Source organism: Plasmodium vinckei, assembly GCF_900681995.1.
Source record: "Plasmodium vinckei vinckei genome assembly, chromosome: PVVCY_11".
NCBI lineage: Eukaryota > Apicomplexa > Aconoidasida > Haemosporida > Plasmodiidae > Plasmodium > Plasmodium vinckei.
The window spans coordinates 1,129,884-1,152,659 of NC_051303.1; the positions used below are offsets into that span (position 1 = coordinate 1,129,884).

The 22,776-nt window shown below is 22.9% G+C and overlaps 8 protein-coding genes across 8 annotated transcripts; 2 read left to right on the forward strand and 6 right to left on the reverse strand.

The window, feature by feature from the left end:
- Positions 1-463: 463 nt before the first annotated feature.
- PVVCY_1103190 (inositol-polyphosphate 5-phosphatase, putative) lies at positions 464-2,812 on the reverse strand (the record flags this gene model as incomplete). The annotated part of the gene is made up of 1 exon (XM_008626058.1): positions 464-2,812. One exon carries the CDS (start codon positions 2,810-2,812, stop codon positions 464-466), a length of 2,349 nt encoding a protein of 782 aa, XP_008624280.1.
- A 1,112-nt stretch (positions 2,813-3,924) lies between these two features.
- Positions 3,925-7,056, reverse strand: PVVCY_1103200 (methyltransferase, putative; the record flags this gene model as incomplete). Its single annotated transcript, XM_008626057.1, has 2 exons — positions 3,925-4,139; positions 4,323-7,056. 2 exons carry the CDS (start codon positions 7,054-7,056, stop codon positions 3,925-3,927), a joined length of 2,949 nt encoding a protein of 982 aa, XP_008624279.1.
- A 1,380-nt stretch (positions 7,057-8,436) lies between these two features.
- Positions 8,437-9,507, reverse strand: PVVCY_1103210 (V-type proton ATPase 21 kDa proteolipid subunit, putative; the record flags this gene model as incomplete). Its single annotated transcript, XM_008626056.1, has 5 exons — positions 8,437-8,492; positions 8,605-8,708; positions 8,851-9,031; positions 9,124-9,224; positions 9,404-9,507. 5 exons carry the CDS (start codon positions 9,505-9,507, stop codon positions 8,437-8,439), a joined length of 546 nt encoding a protein of 181 aa, XP_008624278.1.
- A 2,556-nt stretch (positions 9,508-12,063) lies between these two features.
- PVVCY_1103220 (adenylosuccinate synthetase, putative) lies at positions 12,064-13,500 on the forward strand (the record flags this gene model as incomplete). The annotated part of the gene is made up of 2 exons (XM_008626055.1): positions 12,064-13,144; positions 13,262-13,500. 2 exons carry the CDS (start codon positions 12,064-12,066, stop codon positions 13,498-13,500), a joined length of 1,320 nt encoding a protein of 439 aa, XP_008624277.1.
- Positions 13,501-14,091: 591 nt separating this feature from the next.
- Positions 14,092-15,155, reverse strand: PVVCY_1103230 (60S ribosomal protein L7-2, putative; the record flags this gene model as incomplete). Its single annotated transcript, XM_008626054.1, has 3 exons — positions 14,092-14,508; positions 14,666-14,860; positions 15,000-15,155. 3 exons carry the CDS (start codon positions 15,153-15,155, stop codon positions 14,092-14,094), a joined length of 768 nt encoding a protein of 255 aa, XP_008624276.1.
- A 796-nt stretch (positions 15,156-15,951) lies between these two features.
- PVVCY_1103240 (conserved Plasmodium protein, unknown function) lies at positions 15,952-17,085 on the reverse strand (the record flags this gene model as incomplete). Its single annotated transcript, XM_008626053.1, has 1 exon — positions 15,952-17,085. The coding sequence occupies one exon, from the start codon at positions 17,083-17,085 to the stop codon at positions 15,952-15,954; it is 1,134 nt and encodes a 377-aa protein (XP_008624275.1).
- A 550-nt stretch (positions 17,086-17,635) lies between these two features.
- PVVCY_1103250 (metacaspase 1, putative) lies at positions 17,636-19,435 on the reverse strand (the record flags this gene model as incomplete). The annotated part of the gene is made up of 1 exon (XM_008626052.2): positions 17,636-19,435. One exon carries the CDS (start codon positions 19,433-19,435, stop codon positions 17,636-17,638), a length of 1,800 nt encoding a protein of 599 aa, XP_008624274.2.
- Positions 19,436-20,668: 1,233 nt separating this feature from the next.
- On the forward strand, positions 20,669-22,342 carry PVVCY_1103260 (conserved Plasmodium protein, unknown function; the record flags this gene model as incomplete). Its single annotated transcript, XM_008626051.1, has 1 exon — positions 20,669-22,342. One exon carries the CDS (start codon positions 20,669-20,671, stop codon positions 22,340-22,342), a length of 1,674 nt encoding a protein of 557 aa, XP_008624273.1.
- Positions 22,343-22,776: the final 434 nt, after the last annotated feature.

A 22,776-nucleotide genomic window follows, 5' to 3' on the forward strand; every position in this document is an offset into this window, starting at 1 on the left:
ACAAATAACATAGGTATCTAATCTACATACTTTGTTTTAATAAGAACTGTTTTTTTATTTTTCAAATATTTCAAATAAAATTCATAAATGCAAGACTTAAAAAGTGGAACTAAAAACAGAAAAAATAACAAAATTGCAAAATGAGAAAGCACAGAATAATGAAATAATAAATAGTAAAAAAAAAACAAGCTTATGATGCTGCGCTAAAATAAAATACAAAACACTTACAATATTGCAATATATGAATTTAAATAATTAACATAAAATTAAATAGGTAGCATAATTTGGAGTATTATGACAAATTAAAAAAAGGTCTATATTTTTTAAATGCTATTAAAAAGGTTTGTGTATATAAGGTAAGGGGAGGCATTGGATTGTTGCACTCTATTTCTATTACACAAGTAAAGAAACTGGTATATTGTCTGTATTATTTCTATTTTTGTATGATTGGCTAGTTTTCATTTTATTGTGACTCAAACTTTGGAAATGAAATAACTCGACGTCTTTGTGTAAAAACATAAAAACAGAAAAATAGAAAAACAAAAAAAGAGGTAAAAAAAACTCCAGAGGCTTGAGATATAATAGATATGAGACGAATATATTGTACTTGCTTAAAAGGGAATATAAATAAATGTGGATTCTTATTTAAAATAAGTAACATATAATTAATACCTTGTGACATAGTAGAATGTGTAATACTATGTGAAAAAAAATATAAGCTTCTTAAAAAATTTTGTATTGGATTAGTACATATAGAAGTTGAAAAAATAACAATAAATTCAAATATTACATTCAATATTTGATTATATTTAAATTTTTTATTAAATAAATCATGAAAATGAATATTTTCATTTGTTATTATATTTATACAATCATTATTATATCCATCTCTAAAATTGTTATTAATATATCTTGAGATAGCATTATATAGATCTTGAAAAAGTCCACAAATAGTTCTTTTTCCATTTTGTGTAATATCATTTTTTAATGCACCAGATCCACTATATATTATACTTATAGCATTTGCATTATTTATCCAATTCTTTCTATATAGCATTTCATGGTATTTATTTTTAAAAAAGTAAAAAGGGAAGTAATTTCTTTGATCTATATTTATATTTATATTTTTTAATTGTAAAAATAAAACACATTTTGATAAAAAACTTTGAAAAACATTTGTTCTATCTAAACAATCAATACAATTTACTCGGAATACTCCATTTTGAAAATTATTAAATTTAATTGATGACCATGATTTATAAACTGCTCCATGCTCTAAATTATATTTTTTATCATTAGGGATTGTAATAAAAAAGTATGAATAATTTGTTATATCATTAATAATCAATTTTAATGAAGTTTGAAATTTTTCATAATTTAAATTTGCAAGTTCATTATTAAAATCAAACCAAATATAACTATAATCAGTTTTACATTCTTTTAAACATTTTTCAAAATGTTCTCCTAAATCTTTTTCTTTAAATCTTTTATTTATTAAATTTGTAATATGTACTTTACCATATTTATTTTTTAATTTTTGCATATGTAAATTTATTGTTTTTATATTTCTATCCATATCATAACATATATTTATTTTTGGTCTTAAGTTTAATCCTGGTTCTTGAGACCATATAACTGGTATAGATCCTCTTATTATTATGTAACTAAAAATATGTGTATTCTTTAAATCTTTACAAATTACTACTTGTTCCGTTTCAACAAAATTTGCTACTTCCCCTTTTTCATTCCCGCCTCGACACCAAAATCGCACTCCCCCTCGGTTCTTATTTTTTCTAGATATTAATAGCAGGTGTATTTTATTTACATCATTACATGTTTCACTTTCCAACTTTTCAATTTCCATAACAATTGAATTGACATATCCATGTATCGGAAATATAACAAAAGCATATCCATTAACTTTTATAAAGCTATCTAAGATTTTCCAATTCCATGCATATTCTGGATTTATTTCATCAAAACGAAGTTTTTCAAAAACTAAAACTTCTTTACAATCTTTATCGTTATGACTCATATAATTCTTAGCCATACTTTTCACTTTTGTATCGACATTACTTCCATTTTTTGACTCATAAATATAATTTGTTTGTAAAGACACTGTTAAATTGTAGTAATAAGAAAAATAAAATGGGCCTTTATTAAAAGCGCTGAAAAAATAATTTAAAGTATCTAAAATTCCTCTTTTTAAGTTACTGTTTTTAAATTTATGTATATAAGATTCATTGTTATATCCTGAAACAGAATTGTCTATAAATATACCATTTTGTTTAGCAAAAGAATTACTCATGCTTGGTCCGACTTTATTATTTCTTTTTGTATAAAATCCATTATAATTACCACTACAATTGATTCCCTTAGTACTTTTACATACTCTCGTTAATCTCCCAGTATTCCATAAACGACAAATCTCATACTCATAATTTCCTGACCCATTTTTGTTTATCTCTTCATCATTAAGTTGAATAAATGATATTTTTTTAATTCTATAAATTGCATGATTAAATAGATAAGATACAATTTCGGCATCCGAAACAATTACTAAAAAATTTATATTATCTGCCTTAATTATTCCTAAGCATCCAAAAAACCAAAATCGATTATCTTCTCCATCTTCATCTTCATCATGAATGTTTTTATCAATATATTCCTTCTCTTTTGTTAAGTTTAACTCTTCCGTATACGTTATTTTTAATGTTGATTTAATAAAGTTTTCAACATTAACAACGGATACATGGTTTTTATGAAATTCTAAGTAATACTTTTTCTTGGGTATGGTACAAGCGCTATTCATTTTTATCTATAATATTCGAAGCTTATCACTGTGACAGTTTTCTGCTTTTATTTTTTTGGAAAATTTAACATAATTATATTGTGAAGAAGAAAATAACAACTATATGTATATACGCGCTTTTTTTAATACTATGAATATAACATTATCAAAAAGTTTATATATTTCTTGTATTATATTGTTACTATTTGGAGAGCATAAATATATCGATATATACTAAAGCTCTATTTCATTCTTCATTCAAATTAATTTTTTTTTTTTATTTATGCATAATTGTGCTATGCTTTTTATTCTCTTTTTTTTTTGAATATATAATATTGTATATATTTAAGAATTAGTATTTAAATAATGCAAAATCTTAGCCAAATTTTTTTTTAATCGCCATTTTACATAAAAAATTAAATATAATCATTTTTTTGTTCTTTTTTCTTTTATTTTTATTTTTTTTTATATTTTTTTTTCGATGCGCATTTATTTATATTTTTATTTATGATAATTTACATGCAATAGTTGTATTTTAATGTAAGCACAAAAATAATTATGCGCATTTCTCATATAATGCTTGATAATATATAATATTTTTTACTTAAATAAATATATATGCTAAGTATTTATATATTTACATGGATAATACAACAAGCATATGCTATATATTCCTCTTTTTTAATACAATTTTATATTTGCAAATACAACAAATATATAGCCAATATGTTTTTTTAACATTAACAAGCTACATTTTCCCCTTTTTTAACCTGAACAGCAATATTTTCCCCTTTTTTAACCTGAACAGTAATATTTTCCCCCTTTTTAACCTGAACAGCAATATTTTTCTCCTTTTCAACATTAACAAGCAATATTTTTTCTTTATAACTTAGCGAATAATATATTTTATTCTTTTGAATTGTTAATATAAATTTTATTAAAAAAAAAATATAAATAAAATTATGAACATGAACAGGAATGTATATTTGTCAAAAAAAAAGTGATATGAAAATTAGTATACATAAAAGTTGGTTTTATTATGTTTGTGAAAAATTGGGTTTGGAATAAAGCCCATAACTTATACATAAAAATATCAAATTAACACAAAATGCAATAATTCAAAAACAAAGTATTTAAAAAAACTTTTTAAATTTAAATGGTCTTGATTTTGAATATTTAACTCTTGTCATATTTTTTTTCTTTTTTTCAATACGCTTTTTAGCTTTCTTATCCTTTTTAAGTCTCTTATCAACAAACTTAATCATCGTTTTTCCTCCCTTTTTATTTTTCTTGGCCATCTTAGATCCTTTTCCAGTGCAGACAACATATGACTTTTCTCGTTTTTTTTCTAAAAATTAAAAAAAATGCAAATAATATTTAAATGAGAGAAAATTTAGAAAAACATGCACATGCGTAAGTAAAATGAAACGTGAATAGACAAAGAAAATAATGAAATAAAATATGGACAAAGTAAAATGGTGAAAAAAATACGTTGCTACACGTTTTATTATTTCAAAACTGATTGACTTACCTGATTTGTTCTTTTTCAAAACATTTGCTATAGCTCTTTGTTTTAAGAATGGGTCATCTTCATCTTTTTCAATTCTTCCGATCTTAGCTTCTAATTTTTTCATTTTTGTAATTTCTCTCTTTTTATTTCTCATTTTAGCTTCAATAACTTTTTTAATAGGCATTTTTGTTATTCTATTAATTTTACTTTTATATTGATCTAATACAGTTTTATCAATTGGTATGACTGGCTTTCTATATTTTTTTTCTTCTTCAACAAACCATTCAGGTAATGTATCTTCGTCTTCAAGATATGAATGTCTATTAAATGAATCATCAATTAAATCCATTCTACTTTTTTTATGAATTAATTTTTCTCCTATATATTTTATAAATGCTAATTCATCATCATCTTTAACTAAATTTGAAAAATAATTATTAATATGTTCAGAATTATTTGTATCTGTTTTTACTATAGAAAACGATGCATTTTTTATCTTAGTTTCATTGTTTCCGTATTTTTCTCTTAATTTTTTATTTTTCTCTTTTTTGGCTAGTTTTGCAGGTAGTGGTATTTTGGGAAGATTTTTTGTGTTAGCTTCTTTTATATCACTGTCGTTACTCTCTTCATCTTCCTCAGCATCTTCATCATTTTCAACATCTTCACCATTTTCATCATTATTTAACTGGCTAAATATGTTAGAGAATATTTTTTGATCAAAGAATCTGTTGGTACTTGTTGGTGATTCATCTTCTGGTTCTTTTTCCTTGAGATTCTTTCGTATCATTAAAATTTTATCAACTATTTTTTTAATATGTTCATTTTGATTTATTGCATTTTCATATTTATCATTTGAAGCATCTTGATTGGTCCCTAAACTGTCGTTATCATTTTCTTCCATTCCATCTTCATCAGATGTATCATCTTCATCGTCACTAAGATATTCTTTTAATTTTTTTTTCATCATTAATTCCTCATTTTTAAGTTCCATAATTTTTTGGATTTTCATTAATTCTTCGTTTTTATAATCCATTGCTCTTTTTCTTCTTGTTAGTTTTTCATCTTTGTTTTCATTATTTTTTTGATTTTCTTTAATTTTTTGTTGTTTATAATCTAAATCAACTAGATATTCTAATCTACCTAATTCATCATCATCGTCAATTTTATCTTCCTCATTTTCTTCATCGCTAGCTGAAAAGTTCTCTTCATTAATATCGAGTTTATTATTACTTTTGCTACTGTTTAGTATATTTAAATGATCTGTAAATTTTTGTTTATTCAACAAGTTTAACATATCTTTACTAAAATGTATCTCGTTTTCATCATAATCTATTTTAAGTGGTTTATTAATTTTTTTTTTTTCAAGTTCTTTTTTTAATTTTTTTAATTTTTTTTTTTTTAATTTTTTTTCTTTTTTATCAATATATTTTGAAAATTCATTTATGCTTTCATTTCCTGATTCTTCATCAGAGGAATTACTCAATTCATCTTCTGATTTATCATCACAAACTGTTGATTTGGTATTCATTTTTTCTGGACTTATTGTGCTTTCTTCTTTGCTAATTGCAAAAGTAGTATTTGTCTTTTCTTCCTCATTGTTTAGAAGTTGTTGCGTTTCTTCTCCATTGTTTACTAACATTTTTGTTACAGACTTTTTAATTTTATATCTCCATTTGATCAGATGAAAAAGATCTGATTTTCCTAAAACTTTAAGATCTTTACAAAGATTAAAAATTTCATTATTTGTTGATTTATTTGTATAAATAGCTTCATAAGTATTTTTAATTAATAAATCTGATGAATTTTTATAATTTTTATCGAAAGTAAATTTATTACTTTTTATTAATAGCTCAACATAATTATCACTATTTATAAAATCAGTTATATTTGCTGTTCTATAATCATCACCTTCTTCATATCCTTGTCTATTTTTTTTTTTTTTCTCTTTTAAAATACTACTTAATCCTTTTTTTTTCTTTACTTTTTGTTTAGTAGTATTACTATCACTATCACTTTCACTACTATCATTTTCTAGCTCATCATTTCCTTTACCTTTTGATCGAGAGTCGGATAATTTATTTTCATCTTTCCTAAACTGATTACTAAATATGTAAGTATAATCAAAATATTTTTTATCAATTTTATTTCCTAAAAAGTTAAGACCAATTAAATAAATTTCTGATGATATTTCTCTACTACTTCTTGGTTTTATATGTTTAACTTCAGTAAATAATTTTTCTAAAACCCAAATTAAAGATACATATTCTTCATTTCTGAATACTTTAGTAATAAATATTCCTCCTCTTGTTAAAAATTTATAAGCTAATTTTATACTACTAAGTACTAGAATATTTTGATTAAAACTATCATAAGAGTAAGTCGTACCAACATTAGGTGCTCCATCATTTAGTATAACATCTGCTTTTTCATATTTTATTATATCTTTAATTTTTCTTATACATTCAATTGAAGTTATATCACTTTTTATAGTAATTACATTATTATCAATTTTACGAATAGGCATTAAATCAACTCCTATAATGGTACTATTTTTGTTCATATTTTTATAAGCTACTTGTAACCATCCTCCTGGTGCGGCACATAAATCTATTAATATATTTGCATTTTTAAATATATTATATTTTTTTGCTATTTGAATTAACTTAAATGCTGATCTAGCTCTATATCCTGCTGATTTGGCTAGCTTATAATATTTATCTATTCTCTCTTTTCCAACCTTTTTCTTTTTTCCCATTTTGGCTATTTTTTATATAGTATGTAAAAATGGCTAGCTACCCACTTTGTTAAAATTTGTGTATATTTATTTATTGCTATTTACTCAAGCCAATATATATGATTACGTTACTGAAAATATGGATGTATCAAACTTTCCAAACATTCGGGGAGCTCATTCTTTGGAGTAAAGCATGGGATGCAAACGATTGTAAGTGATTGTAAATTATTGTAAATTGCTAGATATTTTCTACTTATATATTCCGTCGCTTAGCCTACTATATCACTGCATATGTGATACATAAATTTGAGAAAATCGTAAATAAAAAAAATCTGAATTATAATGAAACATTTAACTATGCTTTTGGCCAACACTCGGTTTTATCTTTTTTTCCCTTTCTACTAAATTGTTAAAGTGAAAAAAAAATAAAAAAAAATTTTTTAAATTAAAAAAATATATATACCATCTCAATCATATTGGTTTGTTCCCATACACGATGATATAATTTAGTAAACTTATGATAAAATAAAATAAACAAATTTCAATTAAAAAAAGATTAATTATTTTATAGAAAATATTCAACTTTTTTTTTTTTTTTTTTTTTTCAAAAAGGGAAATATAGAATAATCGTTTTTATTTTAATAGGAATTATGTATATTCTTATTTGCAGTATTTTATAAATTTTTGTAAATATTTATTCCCGCCATTTTTAATTAATTTTTTTTAAAATTATAGAGGAACCGAATTTTACAATTTTGTTCATGGCATACAAATTTGTTTGTGCCTACAATTTTGTTTGTACCTACAAAATTTGGTTTGTATTTATATGACCCTAATTATGTTTTTAAAAATGGTATTTTATATTTTTTCTTATTTATTTTATATTTTTCTTATTTATTTTATATTTTTTCTTATTTATTTTATATTTTTTCGTATCTTTTTATATTTTTTCGTATCTTTTTATATTTTTTCTTATTTTTTTATAAATATTTATTTTAGATTATGAAAAATGTATCAAGTTTTATATCGTAAAAATAAAATATTAATTTAATTGGAAAGGAAAAAAATTATAATAAAAATATGGTGTAATGAAATACGAGCCAAAAATGAAGAAAGTAAATAGACGTATATATATTTTTCATTATGCAACTAATGCGCATAGCATTTACAAATAATTATGTAAAGAATATGTAGCTGTTAAAAATTATATTTCATATGGTTTTATGTAGGAGTAACAAAAAAAGAAAATAATATAAAAATAGGAAAGAAAATATGCCCATAATAAAATTTTCATACACTGTTTATAGTAATACATATACAAAAACAAGTTTAAAATATATAATGCTTGAGAAAATGTATATAAAGAAATAATATATTCGGATTGTTTTTATATATTTTGTTTTATGTCATTTGTATGTCTCCAATTGATACTATGGCCACGATTAAGCCGTATAATCCTGTGTAGAAAAAGGTTGAAAAAAAATGTAAAAAATGTGAAAAATGTGAAAAATATTCTAGATAATGGACAATATTATGCTGCTTTATATGAGATCATATGAATAGACGTACCTATAACACTTGCACATATTTCAATCATTAGCATTCTAACAAAAAGGTCTGAACTATGAGCATCTCCTAAAGCGCATGAACTTCCTGTTATTCCAACAGCAACTCTGAAAAAAAAAATGCATATAATAATATGAGTATGTGGAAAAAGTATATATCTTTCTTCCTATTCATATAGAATGTAACTTTTTTATGAATTCCATTTTTCTTATTATTCTTTGTTAGAATGTATATAATATATGAGCATACCCAGAGACGAGGTTTGATAAACCGGCGGTTAATCCACTTGCAAATAGTGCCCATCCTCCTCTTATGGTGTTCATAATTAATGGATCTGTTTGTGGCGTTAAAGCAAGGGGAGAATGCACTTCAGTTTTTAATCCACTTAATTTGATTTGCAAAAAAACTGCAGTAATTACTCCATACATACCTAAATAATGTGTCAATTTTAAAAAATGTATAATAAAATATTATCATTTTTTATAAACATGTATATATATAATTTTTTGGCATGTTTATTACCTAATGCTTCACAAAAAATGATAGAGATTAAATTTTTTGAAATAATACGTGGGGCTTTTACTGAGGCCCCAACTATACTAGTACCACATATAAATATTCCCCTGAATAGGAAAAAAAAAATTGGCATTATATATGTGTGTGCAAATATTTTCTTAATTTTTAATTATAAAAATGTAGGATATATTTTGTAAAAAAAAAAGTTAAACTAGCTTCTTTACATAAGTCATTGTAAATAAAGAGAAATATATTTAATTTGTATATCTTGTTGTTGTATATTTACCATGCTGCGCCAATAATAGAAAGGAATAATGATGAGGCAATTCCTAGCAACGCCCAATTATATGGCGATATACCCCGAATAATTTCAAACCATGAATTATACATTATTTATATTGTCTTTGTTTTTTTTTTATTATATATATCAATATGTTTTATTTAATTTTCTTTTAAAAAAAATTAAGATATTTTGAAATGCTATACATCAAGTTTGTTACTGTTTGAAGATTATGCTTGGTGTTTTACAAAATTTTAATTTATATGTTCTATGTTTCCTTATTCAAATAAATAAATTGTGTGTTTATACTTAAAGTTGTGTAAATTTTTTGCCTTTCAATTTAAATTTATAAAATATATATATATGTTTTGTTTTTTTTATCAGTTATGTTTTCCTTTTATTTTTGTTAAAAAAAAATTATAAATATCGCGCTTATTTCTTATTGGTTTGTCAAACTCGTTTTGATACATATGCTGAGTTATTTTATATTTCAAAATGTATTCTTAAGGAATAAGAATAATAAAAAAAATAAATTTCAAATTTTCTACACAATGGGGATTTGATGGATCGGTTTGGAAAATTTATAACTATACGTTTGTTTTTATGTTTTTTGTCGTTTTCCCGTTTTCTGCTTTTTCTTATTTTTTATTTACAGTTTTTACATAGAAAAATAGCCCTTAATAAATTTAAAAAAAAAAAAAAAAAAAAACTATAAATACTGTATACATAAAAAAAGGAATAACATTTTTATAATTTATTTTTAAAATAAAATATTGAAATTTTATGCTTTAAAAATAATATCCAATTTACTATAATTAACTTATATATGCATTATCATTTTTTTTTCTTTATATATATACCTTATATTATTTCGTTTCAAATTTTATTTATTTATTAGCAATATTATATTATATAATAATAATTGCAAGGGAATTTCCATTTATATATAATAAATTTTATATATGCATACTCTTATTTTATATATATATATATTTTCTTTTTTTCCTTTTAATTATATAAATATACTTTCATATATTGTGTATTTTTTGTGTTTTGTTTGTTTTATTATTTTTTTTAATTATATGAAAAAAATATATGACAAGTTAAAAAACAAAAAAAAGGAAAATCGCATATTCCTTATAAGAGGAAAACGGGAAACTACTAAAAAATAGTGTGCAAATTATTATATAAATATAATTTGACTATTTAAGATATATTAAAAAAGTGAAAGAAAAAAAATACATAATTTGTGTATATTAATAGAATATGTAGGGGAAATAAAAATGGGGCTTTCATATGTAAAGCCTATAAGCCTTATAAAAATTGAAAACCGCATTAATCATTTATTTGAAAAAGTAAAAAAGGTATATATACATACTACATAATACTATGGATACACTAATGGTTAGCCATATTAAGTAGAAGAAGAAAAAAAAATATATTAAAAGTTGATTTTTTCCTTTTCTGTTTAAGGAAAATACATTCATGTGTTTGGAAATATTACACCTTCCACAGGGTGATATATATAAGTTAATCCTTAAACACGTGAAAGCACAATTTTGTGAATTACTTTCAAAAACATTCAATAAAATATAATGTCATTCCGTTGTAACTTTTAATATGCATCATAAAGGTTTTCTATATTTTGCATATTACAAAATGTATAAATTATAAAACCATATTTCAAGGGGTCTTAAAAAAATAATAATTTTCCCTTAAATTATAGTCTCCCTTTTTTTAATCCTTTACAAATAGTGTTTATGAATTATTTTATTATATTTTGATTTTTTTTTTACAACATTTCAAAGTATAAGTTAAAAAAAAAAACAAAAAAATTGTCCCATTCTAGTTCCAGTAAAAAAAAGTAATCACTATATATTTTACAATTTAAGGATTAAAAAAAACGTATTTCTACAATGTTTTTGTTTTTCAGATATTTGACTTTAAAAATAGCTAGTTTATTTTTTGATTCTTTTTTCTTTTACTAAACATTTACTTATGTATTTCTCCATACTATAAAATATATAAAGCGTTTTCATATATTTTCCGATGATCCAATATTATAGTTCTATATTTTTTATCACTTTAGCTATTCATTAGATTATTATATATATATTTTATTTTTCTACTATTTTTAAGTAATTATTTTCCAATTTGTTTCCATTTCTTTTGAGCAATTCCAATTTTATAATTTTTTATTGCGTGCTCCTTTTATTGACGATTCGAATAGTATCAATATAAAAAATGTAGAAAAAATATCCGTGTTTCTCCAATAAATTTTATTAACATCCAATGCATAACTAACTATTTTCATAAGCATTTTTTAATATGAACGGTGCATGTATAAAATATAAATTTATATATATATTTTTTTTTTTTATTTTTACTCTAGTTTTATCATTAAATCGTAAACTGAGTAATGTGGCATATATATGATTATTCATATTATTCCATTATTCTTCAATAAATATATGCATACTTTTTTCACTCAAGGATATAAAAGTATAATTTAAAAATAGGAAAATAATAATATATTTAAAAAAAAAAAATAGCTATATTTTTTTTTTTTGAAAAATAAAACATCGCCTGAACCGTACATATAAATATATAGTTTTAGTAATACTAAATATAAGCTAGTTATATGTATCAAACTTGTCTTTACAAAAATGAACATTTTCGAGCATAATATAAAAAATGTGGATAAGGGAAATGTAGTGGCTATAGTAGGCACACAATGGGGTGATGAAGGGAAAGGAAAAATAATCGATATACTATCAAAGTATTCTGATATAACATGCCGATTTAATGGTGGAGGTAATGCAGGTCATACAATATGTGTTGGTGATAAAAAACATGCTTTACATTTATTACCATGTGGAGTTTTATATGAAAATAATGTAAATGTATTAGGTAATTGTATGGTGATACATTTAAAAACATTAATGAAAGAAATAAATAATTTAGGTAATAACATACTTGATAGAGTATATATATCTGAGAAGGCACATATATTATTTGATATCCATCAAGAAATTGATGCCATACAAGAAACTAGAAAATCAAAAGATGGTAATGCAATTGGCACAACAAAAAAAGGTATAGGTCCTTGTTATTCAACTAAAGCATCACGTATTGGAATAAGAATGGGGTCGTTAAAAAATTTTGAAAATTTTAAAAAGTTATATATAAAATTAATTGATAACTTAATGGAATTATATAACATTAAAGATTATAATAAAGAAGAGGAGCTAAATGAATTTTATACATATCATAAAATATTGAAAGATAAAATTATAAATATTATGTTATATATAAATAAAAGTATAGATTCAAAAAAAAATATTTTAATAGAAGGTGCTAATGCAGCAATGTTAGACATCGATCTTGGTACTTATCCATTTGTAACTAGTAGTAGTACAACTATTGGTGGAATTTTTTCAGGTTTAGGTATACATCACAAAAAGCTAAATTTAGTAGTAGGTGTTGTTAAAAGTTATTTAACAAGAGTTGGTTCGGGACCATTTTTAACTGAACAATGTAATGAAATAGGGGAATATCTAACAAAGAAAGGTTTTGAATATGGGACTACAACTAATCGTCCACGACGTTGTGGATGGCTAGACTTACCTATGCTTTATTATGTTAAATATATAAATTGTATTGACATTATTAATCTTACAAAGTTAGATGTTTTATCTGGGCTCAAGGAAATATATATGTGCATTGACTACAAAAATAAAACTACCGGTTAGTTCAGATTCGCTTTCATGAAACATATTTCATTTTTTTTCATGTTTTTTCATTTTTTTTCATTTTTTTTCATTTTGTTCATGTTTTTTTACGTTTTTTTCACTTTGTTTATAGGTGAACTACTCGAAAGGGGAAGTTATCCCTTAGAAGAGGAGCAATTAAAAGAATATGAGCCAGTCTATGAGAGATTTGAAGGATGGGATGAAGATATAACTAATTGTCTTGAATTTGATAAATTACCAGAAAATGCAAAAAAATATGTTTTGACTATTGAAAGTTATATAAAGACACCAATTGTATGGATAGGAGTAGGGCCAACTAGAGATCATACAATTACTAGAAAAATCGATTAAAGAAATAAAAAAATATATTATGGCTTTATAGATAATAATAATTTTATTATCATATTCCAATTCACCGATTTTTACTTTCTTTTTTTTTTTCCATTCCTCAAAAATATATGAACAGTCATAATTTTAGTCAAACAAAGCCTTGTCAAACATATTAATAATTCATTAAAATATGTTGCTCAATTTGTGTTTGTAAATTATTAAGATCATTATAATATTTTATCTGGCAATAATTTTTCACCTGATTTTAAATATTAGCAAATGGATGAATATGTATACTCATTTGTTTGCAATTTAGTATGAACTTGTGTGTTCATATTTTTTTAAAATAAATTATATAATTATTTCAAGAACCGTTTACGAAAAAATAACACAAAACAATTAAAAAAATAGTGTACAAACACAAATAATGTAGCATAGTGTGCATAGCAAAATGTGCATAGCAAAATGTGCATAACATTATGAACAGTTAATAAATAGTGTGCATAACATTATGAACAGTTAATAAATAATGTGCATAACATTATGAACAGTTAATAAATAATGTGCATGCATATTGTACTGGGATATTTCCCATATCTTGTTTGGGTCTGATTAGATAATTTTTTCTAGGACGTCATTTATTTCATCTTTTATAAAACCAACAAGATCATTTTTGAATTGCAAGAAATCAAATGTTGTTGAATTTTTTAAAAATGAAAAATCAAATGGAATAATATATTCTTTCATTATTTTGTCTGCATTATTTTTACATTCAAAAATATATTCACAAAATAAAGGGAATGAATTTATACCTTCATTTCCAAATAGTTTTTCAATTAGTTTATTCGAATCGCATCGTTTTATTTCTTCATTATCTTTTAAATATAATTTTTTTTCTAATAAATTGTAACAGTTATATTTTTTTAAATATCCATAACATATATAAGGTTTTACAAGGAATAATTTTTCCATATTCTCTCTATTATTTACTAATAGCACTCCTTTAAATGTGTCTTGCAAATTTAATTCCTACAAATGGAGATGAAAAAAAAATAAAAAATATTGGAGAGACGTGAAATAACTATACATATAATGTGTGGACCACGGTCTGTTCCTTTTTAAAAATGACAATATTTAATAAGAAGTTATTATTTATTTTTTTTATATACTTATATGGTATATGTACCTGTAGAATTTCTTTTGATTTAGGATTAATACAATCGACATTATTTTTCAATGCAAAGACACAATGTATATTATCATCAAATTGTTCATTCTCTAGTTGGTTTTTTAAATTTACATATTCATTTTCCTGTTTTTGTAACTTTTTTTCATATTCTTTTTTTTTGTATGCTGTATTAAATTTTCTTTTTTTTTGTGTCTGTTAAAGGATTGGAATAGAAAAAATGTTTTAAAATTTTTGTCATTCCTTATAATAAATATGTAGAACAATTAGTTTTATAAGCATGTAGGTAATTGTATATTATTTTGTAAAACTATCAATTTTTTTTTATTCTTACCTTTTTGAGAGTTTGATTATTTTTCAATTTGTTTATTAATATTTTTTTTTCTCCTTTAAATTGTACTTTTTTAACTCTCTTAAATTTCACATGTTTTTTTTTTTTATTTCCAATTTTATTATTTATAGCTTTCTTATTTTGTTTCACCTTATTCATTTTGTTAGTTCGACTGTTTGGGTTGTTTTATTGTTTATGATGTTTCTATATTTTCTTAATATTCTGTCCTGATTTTATTATTATTTTTTTAAAAATTTTATATAAATATATTTTTTATTTTTCAAAAATTTTTTAATTCAAAATTTGGAATCGCTTCAAGCGGTTATAGCAACATCAAAAAATTGCCCTTAAAAAATATAAGCAGTGAAAAAAAAATTAGCAAAAAAATTAGCAAAAAATTAACAAAAAATTAACAAAAAATTAAAAAAAATTAAATTTCTTTAAAGTGATAAATAACTAGATTTAAAAAAAAAATAATTCTATATATTTGTATTCCTAAAATGGTGATGCATCATAAGTTTTCCATATTTTAAAAATTGGTTGGAGAAAACGGATTTGCTTATATCATATTTAGCATATATATATATATCGTGGTTTTAAAGTAAATAGTTTTGTTGTGAAAAAATAACCTTCTAAATATAAATGAATACCACATTTTATGACATATATTAATTATATTATTTGCCAAAATGGTGTAAACCGGTTTGCAATCATAAAACGTTATGACTACTTGTGCGGGTACAGATATATTATTATTATTTTCGATATGCTTCTGCTTTTCCTTTTATACAAATTGAAACAACTTTTTTTGTAAGCCGATGTTTGCTATTCATTATAATCTGTGCAGGCATTTCTATCCATTTTGTTTACAGAATGTAGTGACTAATATATGAAATTTCGCTACATGACTGAACTTGGTATACTATAATGAATTAGTATAATATAGTTCTTTTCTTTAGCATTTTTTCAAGCCGTGTAGGTCTACAAACTTAAGATTGCAGTCCTTGGTGATTTTGGTGTCTATACATTTATTTATACTTTTTCCTCTAATTTTAATAAAATGTCTTATTTCTTTTATTTTATTCTGATTGCGTTTAACAGTTTGTGCCTTAGCCTTTTGATTGAAATTGTTTATAATTTTGTAAGTCATATATTGAGATGGGTTTACTATTTTTTTGCAATTCACATTTTCATATTTATTGCCATCATAGCTATAGTTACTACTAATGCTGGAATTGGCTTTACCACTTTTAGCTAGCTGTTTTTTTCCTACACTATTTTGTATGGTACTTTGGCCACTTTCAGATGATTTAGAATTTGTATTTATTTGATCCATATTTTGTTGGTTCATTCTTGTTGAAACTTTATTACGGTGAATGCATATCCTTGGTATTTTATAAAATTTATGATTTTTTTTTTCTTTTAATATAATTTTATTTTTTGAAGGTTTTGTATTGGTAGCTATATGACACTGATTAACTCTATAAACGACATCTTTTTCTGGTTTCGATTTTAAACGTAATGGTGTATCACTTTTAAAATAATCATTAGTATGAAATAAAGAAAGAATATATTGTTCAAGAAGATTATTTTTACATTCTAAAGGAGAGTTAACATATTTTTTATATATTTGTAACATTTTATAAATAGAAATATTTTCTAAAATTAATATTCTTTTTGTTTTCATAAATTTATATAAAGAATAATATATAATTTGTAATGTGTAAATCATTTTAAATCCTTTTATTTTTCCAACTAATTCAATTTTCCCGTCTATTTTAATCTCCTTTTCAACATCATTTATATTTATATAATTATATGCAATTTTTTTTTTTTTTTTAAAATAGCTATTTGCCCATATTTGAAAAACCAAATTTTCGATATAATCTCCTGACTTGTAAGGTAAAAAAAATTCACAAAAATAGCTTATTTCATCTGATGTATATTTAAAATAATTTTTATATTTTATATCTTTCCAATAAAATTTTATATAAGGTTTTCCATATAAACATAAATCATGATTATTTGTATTATATACATCATGTATTATTAAGTGTAACATCAGCATGTCTGGCCATTCTACATCCATTTTTGCTGATCTATTTGACAATTTACTTATTAAAACATAAATTTTAAAAAAATTAAAAGGGAAAATTAGCATATAATATATATTTTCGAAAAATAGCCAAACTCAATACTGAAGAAGCATTTAATTTCCTTACTTTTTGATATAAATATATTGCTTATGAAAAAAAAGAGAAAAAAAAAAATAAAAATTTAACTTTTTAAATAGTCTCTTTTAAGGTCACACAAAAGGGAAGTACATAAAAGGAATGCTTCAAACATGTTTAGGAAATATTTCGAGAGAAAAATTATTTTTCTTTTTTTAATTGAAAATGTATCATATGTTGTATAGAAAATAAAATTGCGAGATAAAAAATGGAATTTTGTAAACGGCACAATTTAAGCATGCTATATTATGAGAAGAAAATAAATTAGACAAGTTATAAAATAAAAATATAATGGCACTATAAACATTTGTAAAAAAAAAAAAAAAAAAAAAAAAGCATTTACAGAATGTTGTATAAATAGTGCATGCTGTGTGTCTAATTAATGCACATTTGCATCAATTTTTCGAGCTATTTTTTTTTACTTTTTTTGCTTTTTTTCCATTTTATTATTTTTTTTTGCTGTCCTAGATCTGAATTTGAATTTTTAAGAATATGATCAAAGTCGAACTTTCTATCTATGTCAAACTTTTGTGATGACATTAAAATTATTTTATTTTTTTTTTTATTATATAAATTTATATATGAATAAATAGACTGAAGTAGATCATAATATGTAAGTGCTTCGATATTATTTGTAATTAGTACATGCTCTAGTATGTTTATTTCTGTTGTAAAATCTTTAACTTTTGAATAGCTCAATTGTGTGACATCCGCAACAACATGAAATGGATTATATGTTTCTTTCCATTTTTCTTTTTTTAATTTGTATTTATATCCTAAATTTAATATTCCATCTGATTTTTGACAATCTATAAACGATATTAATTTAGTTCCATCTTTTAATGGCTGTATTAAATATTTATGTAAATCATTATCAATTATTTCCCCTTCTGTTTTAAAATCACAAGGTACTATTGTTTGATTATATCCATCTTTTTCAATACATGCATAATCATATTTTTTATAACTATGACCTGAATAAAGAAAAAAAAATATATCACCAGGATTATTATCTTTAACTAGCCATTCTAATGCTAATAATATATTTCTTTTTGTTGGTCTATAATTTGGATTTGTTTGATTATCTACTAGTTGTAATATATTCATCGAAGAATCATAAAAATTATATTTTTTTATTAATAATTCCTTTGTTATTATTGCATCATTGATACATCCATTTAATTCATTTGATGTACCACAATAATTTATTCCAATTAATAAAGCTTTTTTTTTATTCCCACAAGAAAAATATAATATTTTTTCTGAGTTTGGAGATGGTATATAATTTCGTGAGTATTGGAAATGGTGGTGATCCTGAAAGATTTTATCATTATTAGGATTTGAAAAAGGTGCATTATTTTTTGAATTATGCATAATATTATGATCAAAATTTGAGTAGGTACTACTACTATTATTATTATAATGTACATTATTTGATGTGTCATAAATGTTATTTATATTATCATTGTATGTAGACTTATTTAAATGATTAGGAAATAAAATATCGTTTGTTTTATTTATATAATTAGAACGATTTTGATCTGCACCTTTATATATATAGTGGCTTACATATTCTGGTGTCGAAATAGGAATATAACTATTTTGGATTTCTTCGCTACTTTTATATACATAATTATTTTCCTTTGACTTTTGAAATATTTCATTATAAATTTGACTATTTTTGTAATCCCCTAAATTTGTAATTCCATTAAATGTATTTATATTAGTTAATTGTTTTATGATTGATGCTTCATCTTCATTTTCCCAGACAGCATTTCTTATTTGCTGGTCTTGATATGTAGGTAATAATTCTTTAATATTAAAAAATAATATGTCTTTTTGATTTCTAACTATATTAACTGATAATTCTAAGGTACATTTTTTTAAAACTTCAATAAAAGCTATATTTTCTTTTATTATTTGTCCTGTTTTTATATTATTTAATGTGAAAAATGTATAGGCACATTGCTTATTTAATAAGTTACTTTCCCATATTTCTACATAAATAATTTGATCATTTTGATCATTTATATTTGTAATTGGTATTAGAAAAGTTTCATTAAATATGTAACTCCCTCCATCTTTTGTTTGGCTTTTATATTTTTTATCATCCCAGTATATTTTTACATAATGTGAGTTTCTTTCTGAATTGTTTACAAATTTCAATTCATGTACTTTAACATAAATTTGTTCCATTTCAAAAGACATAATAAAATAATATATATTACATAAAAATACAAAGTCTATATGTGTGTAGGAAAATGTTAAGAGATATATTATGTTCACATATATATCTTATTTTTTAATTTACAAAAAAAAAGTATATAAAATTCTTTTACAAATACTTATTTTTCATAACATATTAATAACACCTTTTGGTGTCATTCATTTGGTTTTTTGTATAAATTTGTTTATAATTATTTAATAAAAATTGTATAAAAAATAAAGTGCAGTGATAAGCAAACAAAAGGTAAACTAATAAAACAAGAGTGGCATTCAAATTGTTAACTGCATTTTGTGTATTATAATAAGTCCAAAACAAAAGTAACAAAAAGAAAAGAAAAGAAAATATTTTCAAAAAAAATATACACGCATATATGCATGCAACTAAAAAAAAAGTCATAGAAATTTCTCAACAAATTATTTCCATATGTACATACAGACTGAATTACCACAGTCTATAACAAAATAAAATTTTTTGTTTTCAAAAAAAGGGGGTTAATGCTATATTAATATGAACAACTCATATTTTTTTATTCCATTTATTTGGCTTGTTGTTATATGATGGGATTTTCCCATATTAAGTTTTTCAATTATTTCGCTATATGTATTGTCATTTTACAATGCTATATATTATTCTCAAAATATTTACTTATGAAGACTGGAGCATATGTGTGTTATTTATAAAAAATAGATAAGCTAACCTAAACATAAACCAATGTTAATTTGAATGAAGCTAAATTAAATGCCTGACTTTTAGTTTTTTTTTTCTGAACGTTCAGAATGTGTGCATATTTGGAATATTTTTTAGGCAACTACAAGTAAAACAAAAGCAAACAAATAAACCAATGAATAATAAAAGAACTCAAGAATATACCTACTTATTATTTCCACACCTATCTGTTAATTTAATAGGATATACATATAAATAAATATTATACTAATATGAAAATATTCATATAAATCTTTAACAATTTTATATCATAATAAAAACATATAATTTATTATTCCATTTTTAATAATTTTTTTTTTGTTTGGATATATTTTTGGCATAGTATATGATAAAAATGAGTACTTGATTTTATTTCAATTTTTTATATATATTTTTTCGCCTTTTTTAATTTAGCGTTTATTGGAACGCATTTAAATTTATATAAAATTGTGTTTTTGTTTATCCAAATAATTTTACTACTTTATTATGATATTAATGCAAAAAAAAAAATGGATAATAATATTAAGGAGCTAATTAAAAGGGAAAAAGAGCGAAGGAAATTATTAAGAGACCAAAAGAAAAAAAGTGAACAAAATACTGAGAAAGACCAAAATGATTTTTCTTTAAAAATTAAAAATAACAATGAAGAGAATGAAGAATACGAAAAAAATAACAACAGCATACAGGAATACAAAGATAATAATATTGTAAGTGTAATAAAAAATAAGGATAATGTTACACTCAAAAAGGGTGGCTCAAATTCAAATATAAAAAGAGTACATTTTGAAGAGCCAGCAACACCGTTAAATAGGATTAATAAAGATAATAATTTACAAAATGCATTTATGGATTATTTTGATGAAGATGATGAAGAAGATGATATACAAGATAAAAGTTCCCCTTCTACTACAAACAATTTAAAGGTTAATAGCCAAAATAATAATAAAGGCATTCCAAAGAATTTCTTTGATATTCCAGTTTCCACAAATGCTGGGAATAGTTCCTTTGCTCAAGGAAAAGAAAAAAATTTTAATGGTGAATTATCAGACGATGATGAAACATATAATGATACACACAAGGGCACAACTAGCGAGCAAAGGATATATGAAAATAATAGATATGGTATAGGAGGTTTGTTACCCTCCAATGAAAAAGAAGAAAATGTGGAAGTGATAGAAACATATGAAATAATTGATCAACCTGTTGATAAAATAGACATTGAATGGGGAGAAGATTTTCGAAAAAAAATTCAAAAAAAGAGAAAAGGAATAAGCATTTACGAAGATTATGAAAATGAAGATGATGAGGAAAATGAATTAAATGAAGAGAATCATAAGAATAAACAAATTGACAGTGAAGAAAAAAATGATGAAAATGGAAACGGTTTAATGAACTTGTTTAATACCGAAATATATGATAGTGAACACTTCAAAATGTTAGACACAGCATATTACGAAGAGTTGGAATACCTACATAAATTGCTGATAGAAAAAAAAAAAAATATATTAGGTGATTTACATGAGGAAGAGCATGACCAAAATGAAGAGAAAGATAACGCGATATTAGATGAGTTAGATGAGTTCCATAAAAAACAAAATAAAATAAAAAATAATAATAACGATACATATGAAAACTTTAATATTGATGAAATTTACGAATTATTGAATATAAAAAAAAATAGTCAATATGGTTTTGGAACCATTGGAACAAATATACAAAACAATAATAACGACAAAGAGTTACATAATAAAGATAAGAATAAAAAAAATAATATTCCTAAAGGATTTTTTGATGATAGGGAAAAAGATATTCTTGTTAGAGAAAATGTTTCTTTATCCAAAATAAATAAAAAGATAGAAGAAATTAAAAAACGAAAAAAATTATTTTTGAAGGAATACAAAAATACCGAAAATTTATTTGAAGAAAAAAAAAACACTTATATTGATTATCTATATGGCGATAAATTTGATAATAAAGAAAATATTCTTAATGAAATTAAAACCCAAACAAATAATTTATATAATAAAAAAAATGAATTTAAAACAAAAGACGAAAAAAAAAAAAAAAAACAAAAACAAAAAGAAACAGATAATAAAGATGATGAGCTTTATGATTTTGAGAATGATCTTTTCGATTGGAGAACAAAAAATATATTCTCATCACGAAATAGCCAAAAAAATTAAAGGCTAATACAGATTTAATAATATATTAATTATTTGATTTATTTCAAATATTTTTTATAACTTTTAAAAAGAAATAAGTGTGTTAAAGATGAATAACAATAGGCTAAAGCTAGCTATATCCAAGACAATATTATTTATTATATAGCTATTTATAAAATAATATAAAAATGTTAATATGTGCTCAATTAATAAGGTAGATTTGGGAAAGGAAGAGCGATTAGTTTGTTTATTCAGTCATTTATGTATTTTATATATTTTGTATTTTTTTTGTGTAAACCATGGTATGTAATAATTAGAAATATTCATTACTTTTGCTGTGGTTTAAAAGATAGCATATTGCTACTTTTCTTTTAACTTATCTTTTCGATTTTTTTATTTTCTCCTTGCATGTTCAGGTTGTAAACCTGTTTTTTCTTTTATTTTCTGACATATTC